The following is an 8,196-nucleotide window of genomic DNA, read 5'->3' as shown; positions in this document are numbered from 1 at the left end:
TACGCTGCGATCAACGCATCTCAAGTTACAGTCAGAAAACGAGAACATTTGTTTTCGACATTTTTCTGCTGGTGCTTTTCCCTTCGTAATGTCTCTCCTGTTGATCCCACGCACTTTTCACCGCGTTTTCCGAAACCGTAGGCGTCTAATTCGTCAGAAAAGGGTGATACTGATCGAATCTGAGACCGAAAATTTTCGGCCAAAAAATGAAAAAAAAGTAAGGCTAACCCCTTCGCATTTTTGGCGAAAATTTTCGCGATTTTGAAAAGTGCTAGAATTAATTCCTTGATGCACTATTCCGACGCAATCTTGCGATAGGAATCGATAGGGCGCAGTCCCAATACGCTGAGATCAACGCATCTGAACTTACAGCCTAAAAACGAGAACCAGTGTTTTCCACGATGACTCACAAGCAATATCTGGTCAACAATGGAGCCACATCGTCACCTATCGGAACAATATGTTCGACGCTAATGAATTTCGACGGTCACGCCCTTTCGCAATTACCGTAGCAAATCTTATTCTTCCAATTTGCATAAGAACCAAAAAATCGTGTCACCAGCACACACGAACCTTTGCTCCTAATTATACTGTTATTTAATTTTAACGTTTCTAACTACATTTTCATGTTTTAAGTCTAGGTACGATGAACACAAAATATACGCCCTTTTGCTGGTTTAAACAGCAAAAGGTCGTAAGATGACATTTACGAGCTTATGCCCTTAGAGACTCGATGTATACCTGTGCCAAACTCGGAGCCGAAGACAGGCGGATAAACAAAGCAGTGTTTATTGAATGGCGTTGAATGTCTAAAGAATATCAAGATCCAGTACTAATAGTTATATATTCCATGAGCATCGAATAGAGTAGCGTAATTTCAAACGTTTTTATTCATCCGTTTTGAGACTACATTACATCGTATTTCACAATAAGCTTTTACAATAAGTGAAAATGGCGATGCAGATCAATGAATTAGGCGCTTTCACTGATTTCCGATTCTTCCTTGTGATAAACTTTGAATTCTTTCAAGTACGCATTCGGCAGATCGGCGATGTTGAAGTTCGATGGTTTGTCCAGCGGGAATCCTAGAGGCTCGTCCAAAATTTTCTTGTCTCCGAACATCGCAGAATGGAAATGGTACATGCTTTTCTCGGCGTAGGGAGTAACGTGGACGAAGAACTGGAAGGGCACACCCTCCGGGGATCCCTGAGGGATAACCAGGCGCTCCGGATATCTGTAAGGGTACTTGGGAATCTCTTCACCCGTGATAGCTCTCTCGATTTCCCGGTAGAACACATCGCTGCTCACTGGGTCGCACCCTACGTATTCAGATTCGCCACTGCTGCGTCTAATTTTGTTGATCCCGGGTTGGACTGAAATTGAACGAAGAGACGATGTAACAGTCGTCGAACTGAAACCCTGTATATATAATCAGCAAATTATACTAACGATCAACGCCCCATGCGTCCAGAAGTATGAACTGGTCGTAGTACTTGGTGAGATCAATCTCTTCGTGGTTGGAATCATATTTCGGTCACATGTAGATGCTCAAGTAGCCTTGTATGGCTGCCTTGCTGTTCACAGTGATGTGGTAGGTGTAAGGCTTGTGATTCAACCGGTATTGACGAGCCTTGATCAAAGTTTTGTCGTGCTTTCACCGCAGCCGAGATCAGGTAGTCGACATCATCGAAATACGTCTCAACCTTGTCGACAGCCACTGATTCTATCTTTACGTCGGGGAAGGCCAAGTCTTTGTACGTGTACTTTGGCAGTTATGACACGAATCTGGAAGAAAAGAACATTGATGGCATCTATCCGACAATTGCACGCGCTCTGGCCAACAATGAATCTTCTGCAATCTCCGGTCCAAGAAAATCACGCATTTATTCATCAATACGTTTGGTGATCAATATTGCGTCGCATTCTGCGTTTGCGCAATTGCTAGCCAGCCAGAAGTGCTCAATAGAATTATGGATAATGAACACTAACTTCTTGTGGTAGCTCATGATCTTCTTGACAAGACTCCAGTACATCGGGTCCCGTAGGCTCAGGCCGTAGACCTGCATGATGCTCGGCACAACGTCGTATTTGCCACGAGGCGCCGGGCTGAAGCCGAGCACGTCTCTAGCAAGCAGCTCGTAATTGCCGTACAAATCATGGTTGACGGAGTCAGCGTTTCCTTGGATGAGATTACCGAGAACCTCGATACCATTTCGAGTGCGAATAGATTCGAATGTTGCATTTTTGTGAAAGACGAATCCCGAATTGATTGCCGACGCGAAAAGTTGTTCAAGATTGCGAAGCTCCTGTTGAAAAATCAAATGGTAACTCGACGACTGGATCGACAGGTTCAAGTGGAAAATGATTACTGATGGACGTGCATTCAAGTCCAAAATCGGTTACCTTGATCAAGCCGAGCTTATGATTGGGAAGCATGGCGTCGTCGCTTCGGTGAGGGACCGGCAAACCGTTGTGATAGCTCATGCTAGGATGGTAACCGTGCGGGATCGGATAACTCCAGTCGAAATCTTCGATCTCACCCAAGCCGTTACTGAACCGTTCCATGTTGTAGCGGGCAAGTTGGAGCCTCAATGCAAAGAAATATACTTCACCACGTTTTGGGAAGTGTGGTCCAAATTCTCCAGATTTCATCCAGAATGGATGACTAAGTTGAGAGAAGTAATATATTTCATTGGAATATACGTCCTCGGTGAAGTAACGAAGTTTATATTCGTCGGGGGAGCAGCACTCCGAGGACGGGATAGAATCATTATCCGGAATGATAATTGCACCATCGGATGACGCCACGGTCTTGGTGGGATCTGAAAATAGCGAAAATGAACACTGGTTAGTAAAGCCGTATACGTGAGAGACATTCGAGGCCACGTAGAGCTTGAACGAGTGATTGACTGACTCACCGTTGTAGAGTTTCGCATCGTAAGCAGTTCGGATAACTTCGTTCTTGAAGAAGAGATGGGGGTATAACTCGTGGAGAGAAGGAAGTCGGATTCGAAAGGTTTCAGGGTAGCGGATTACGGCGACGCTGAAGGCGTAGACGTACATCCCCTCGTTAACGTGGATTCGAGCCCAAGCGGCGGTCTTGCAGAAGGTATCAAAGTCCTTGGAGTGATAAAGTACCTTGAAAAGAGCTATGGCCTCGTGCAGGTGGTCCGAGTGGAAAATCGAAAAGATTTTTCCACGAGACAGCACCCCGCGCTGATGCAGTGCCAGCAATTCTTTAACGGCATCCTAGGAAAATTATCGCTGTAGTCCGAGGTCCAGAGAAAAACAAGGTGACGTAATTTCTCACCTGATTTGAGTAACAATTCAAGTCCACTCCAATCTTGTATGACTTTCCCAGGGCGTAGAGCTCAGGTTTAAGTTCCGGCTGATCGACGCGCCACAGCAAGTCGAAAACCTTCTGCTGCTTAACGAGGAACTCCTTGCTAGCCTTCGTCATCTTGGAGCAGTCACTGTCGTTGATGACCAAATTCACTTTCGCCCACGTTTTATACTGAGTCTGTCGCATTGTTGTCAGTTATCCTTGACCTAAAAAAGCCATCGTCAAGGCAACCGTTCCAATCCAAAAATTCACAGAGACGTAAACAATCTATAAAGTCAATTCGTTTTTTGAATTCGTAAAATATTAGATTATCGATGAAAATTCATACTTTTATTATAACCTCATAACGCGAAAATAGATATGAACAAGACAAAGATAATCAAGCCGTAATCAAAAATTTCCATAGATAACGTATGTTTTTGCAGTACGATAGTTATTGTTGCGTGTTGTTAAAGTTTGCAGTTATTGGCGTCGGTCAAAGTTCACGCACAAATTCATGAGAGTCGTGCAGTTTTTTTACCAGAGATTTTTTCATCACCTTGGAGTCAACTGCAATCGTACAATGCGATTAATGTCCTTCGATTCAACGTATTTCATACAACGTTACGCTCCGAAAGAAAAGTCCTTCATCGTGCGTTGCAGGTAACATATTTGAAATAATAAAAACATTATCAAAAATAAATGGGGTACGCTGAAAGTCTGAAGAACGGCGAAAAGATCACACCTCGATTTGGTAGTTGTCACAGCAAAAGATTTCGAAGAGGACTAATAAGAGGCCTCATGCTGGTGTTTTCAGAAAATTATCCTATCATTTGAATGCAGCCTTGGACCCAAGACGATCAGATATAGAATAATGATAATTTCTATTTTGGTCCGGTTCAAAATAAAGAAGTAGAGCTCCTTACAATTGGTTGGGAGACTATAACTTCTTAATCATGAGAACGTACCGTGACTTTGGATATTCCTATTTCTGCGATTCACATTCATCTATCGATTCAGGCTAGATCGAAGTATGTAATTAGACGGTATATATCTGTATAATATGACGTATGTAATGTATGTTATAAGCGGTTGCGAAAGGCTAAGAATGATTATCGTGGTTTTTTGTGTTTCCAAGGTAGGTACCAATTATTGGGCAAACGCTCGTGGAAATCAAATCTGAAGTAAAAGCTTTCAGATTCTGAAAATCGGAGAAACAAAAGACCCAATCTTTCGATTTTTATCCGGTCAGTTTTGGCAGTTTTCGAAAAAAAAGCTAAAATCAATCTGAGCAGAAGCTATATCGACACAATTTCACAGTAATAGTAATTTGCGCGTAGTTCTCAGTCGCTTCGATCACAGATTCAAAGTTACCGATGTAAATCAGAGATTTCTCGTCATGTCTTCTTAGTTTATGGTCTCCTGATATTCTGGTTGACCTTTTCAACTTTCTGCAGGGCGACTTAGTAGACAGCAGCTCCTGAAAATCAATTCTGCGTCGAATAGTTTTGCGGTTTGAGATACCGTAAAAAGAACGGCCATCCAAGGTGATTAAGTATGAAGCAGATTCGTGCGATTTCACTCTTCGACGGCACATTTTATTCGGAAAACTGTTTACCTTAAAGTCAGCCATTGACTTAAAAAACTACCGTAAGTGGCATTGTAAAATATTCAATTTTACAGCGATGCATCGTTTCTGATTGTGATCAATAATTCGCAATGTAAAATCGGTTATTAAAGAAGGTCTGTGTCAGCGACTTACAGAAAATATAGACGCCAAAACAAAAGGAGCCATCAATAGGGTGAAATGGAGCCGATTTATCAGACTTTTGATAACTTTCAAACGACATTCAATTAACCATCAATAGCTAAGAAATCCTTCTGTTTATTTATTTTCGAACAGATCTTTATAGCTCACCAACGAACGAATTTACCGAGTATTCAATTTGCGACTATCTCGTAATAAAATTAATCAGTAATATATAACGACTTATAACCGAACAACCTGCTCAAATATATTAAACAATCAGAGCTGAAATTTAATAATGATGAGACTATGTATTTACAAGATTGACCAATGACTTATGAAGAAATGGGATAAGGTGTAATCAGCTGAATATTATTCCAACCTTTTTGTCAATGAGGTCAACGAGTGAACTGATTTTTGAACTGTTTTAATTTAAGCATAAAATGAGTGATAATAATTTTCGTAACGTCATTAAAACATGCAAATTCCGTAATAACAGACGAAAGTATTCTTTGAGTTTCAAAAGCTAACCATTCAGAGAGATCTAAAGATGGGATTGATTGACACAAATATCAACCGTAGTGAAGAACGGCTCAATGGATGAAATTGCGCATCACAAGTCTAAAATATTAAAGTAAAGAAACAACCCTAGAAGTTTCAGCAGAATCCATGATCCGGTCTGATACTAGCGATGATGCAAGTATACCACAGTCAGACCAATTCTGCATGCAATGCCGAACAAAACTATTCAAAAACTCTTTGATTTCGTTCGAAACACAATTGGTCATTCAATTATAGGAACTCTTTTCTTGGCATTAGATGAATATTTTAATAAAACGTAACTGTTTTTTGGACATTTGTATTCGGCATTGCACATGAAATTGCACTAGCTGCTGTATTTTCACAGCAGTGATGCGTAGGCTTTGATAAGTTAAAATAAGTGATATTTAAAGGCGGCCGATAAAGACGGACTGTAGTATCCTCTCAATGCAGAAGACCGGTTCATCCACTAGTTCGCTACCGTTGTTACCGACTCTTTTCCTACTGTAAAATTGCCAAAATGACGGTACCTGATAAAAGAATATGGGGAACCATAGTTACGATTAAAAAAGTTGCATTTGAGCGGTCAAATAAACTTTAATTATGATTCAAATTACCAGAAGAAAGGAGCCAAATTAATTAACATTGTGTTATTATGTACTGTGACTTAGTGTTAACTTCACTTGAAGACCAGCACTAGTTAAGTCTACAAAAGTACAAAGTACTTCATATTTCCCGCGTTTCACCTGCACGATGAGCAGAGCTTTTGTCGTTGACTAGCTTCAGTCGATGCTTTTACAGCAGAAAGAACTAGAAAAACATCAGTGGGGTGGCTGAGTCTGTGCGTTGACTGAAGAACATAAAGACGGATACCCCTGGGTACATTTTTGTGACCAGTTTTCGCCCGGCAAGTGGGCCCAGGCGGGCCTGGGAGCGTAGCAGGGTTCTGCTCTATCAACTCTAGCCAACGAGCTCGCACCAGCATTCGTACCAGCCAAAGTAGTGTCGGTATGAAAGCTCGAGATTGAGTCGGTACAAAGTGAGTACGTAAGACTACTTGTCGACTGCGACTTAAAAATGTCGATCAGCTCGATCATCCCCGTGAGAAGAAGCGTGACCTCGTCCACCGCCAACCGCCGTCAACCACCTCCGACCACCATCGACCACCTTCGTCCTCCTCGTCCACCTCGTCTCCCTCCTCGTCTTGCTCCGCCACAACCCCCACATCATCCTCGTCGTCCTCGTCCTCCTCGACCAACTCCGATCACCGCCAACCACGTCCAAACACCTCCTACCACCTCTTACCATCACCAACCACCTTCTACCACACCCTGCCACCTCGTACCGTCTACCGCCGCCTACTAGTTCCAAACACCTCCAACCACCTTCGACCACCTTCGTCCTCTTCGTCCCACTGCTCAACCATGTATTTACATTACTATTCATAATTATTCCAACAACTTTTCATTTGTTGCCTCGATCTTGAATTTTCGTACGCATAGAATCGAAACGCTGTTTCAGCTAGTCGCAAGTGAAGTATCTACGTTGGGTAGAGAAACAGAATTGTTTTTGGAAAAGTGTTCGTATGGAATAAAATTCAGAGTAACTGTAATACATAACGGATGCGCTAATTTTGATCGAGATGAAATGGATACTTCGTATATGAGAGAGTATTTAACGCAGCGTCCTGATTTAAAGTTCTCAAAAGGTGATTGTCGGCGATTTTTTTCTTTAATAAAGAGAGACAGAATGAAGCTTCTGAAAACTTCGAGTATATTGTAACACACATTTGAAATGTACGAGCAAACATTTTTATCATTCAACTGTCGCAGAACGGCAGTGTGATTAGCTGACCCGTTAACTGAAGAATCCTTAGTCAACGGCTGACCATCAAAGGGTCTAGCCGCTTGAGTCTGGAGACGGCAGGAAAGATAAAGTGCGTATTTCTTGTCTGAAATGTAGAAACTAAAATCATTATACATATATCATATCATATCATCATACATCGTACATTCCGTCTGTTTTCAGACCGGATAAGGTTTGTTTTTAAGTGCCAGCTCAAAAACCTTATCCGATCTGAAAACAGACGCGTAATGCCGAATTTGCGGGAAAATGGAACGACAAATAGAATACATGGCTCGCGCCGTAAAGAGGTCGAGCAGGACTTGCGTTTTACCGGGCAAATCGCATACCCTGCAACGACCTCTTTTCGGCGCTTGCCACGCAATATACTAGCACTCAAATCGGGAGTCGGTGTCAAAGCATTGCAATTATGGCTGCCGATCGTGAAAGAATCGAAGTGGATGCTGAGACAGCAACTCTTTTATTAGATCTAATTTCATCGTCGTTCAGCAGTGATGATGCTTGCTGGAGCCGAAAGATAGAGAGATTCCCAAAATTTTAAATTTCATAGGAGTAATCCACAGCATGTCCGATATCGAAGTATGGATACACATTTTTTCAGCTTCTAGAGGTCAACTGCTAGGTATATTTCAGGAGATTGGGAAAACTTGACTTGTTGCTTATTAATTTTTATCTTTTCAGCGGAATTGTCAATTTTTTTTGCCCTTGTATGCTCGTGTCTAAC

The 8,196-nt window shown here is 41.9% G+C and overlaps 2 protein-coding genes across 2 annotated transcripts; both read right to left on the bottom strand.

The window, feature by feature from the left end:
* Positions 1 to 719: 719 nt before the first annotated feature.
* Positions 720 to 1,527, bottom strand: LOC124295586 (arylphorin-like). The gene is made up of 2 exons (XM_046746021.1): positions 1,494 to 1,527; positions 720 to 1,373 (listed from the first exon to the last, which is right to left on the bottom strand). The coding sequence occupies exons 1-2, from the start codon at positions 1,525 to 1,527 to the stop codon at positions 973 to 975; spliced, it is 435 nt and encodes a 144-aa protein (XP_046601977.1). The 3' UTR covers positions 720 to 972.
* Positions 1,528 to 1,633: 106 nt separating this feature from the next.
* LOC124295372 (arylphorin subunit alpha-like) lies at positions 1,634 to 3,491 on the bottom strand. The gene is made up of 5 exons (XM_046745207.1): positions 3,311 to 3,491; positions 2,919 to 3,249; positions 2,404 to 2,822; positions 1,990 to 2,306; positions 1,634 to 1,785 (listed from the first exon to the last, which is right to left on the bottom strand). The coding sequence occupies exons 1-5, from the start codon at positions 3,458 to 3,460 to the stop codon at positions 1,773 to 1,775; spliced, it is 1,230 nt and encodes a 409-aa protein (XP_046601163.1). The 5' UTR covers positions 3,461 to 3,491; the 3' UTR covers positions 1,634 to 1,772.
* Positions 3,492 to 8,196: the final 4,705 nt, after the last annotated feature.

The sequence above is a fragment of the Neodiprion lecontei genome, chromosome 7 (assembly GCF_021901455.1).
Source record: "Neodiprion lecontei isolate iyNeoLeco1 chromosome 7, iyNeoLeco1.1, whole genome shotgun sequence".
Classification (NCBI taxonomy): Eukaryota; Metazoa; Arthropoda; class Insecta; order Hymenoptera; family Diprionidae; genus Neodiprion; species Neodiprion lecontei.
This window is presented reverse-complemented; position numbering and strand designations above follow the sequence as displayed.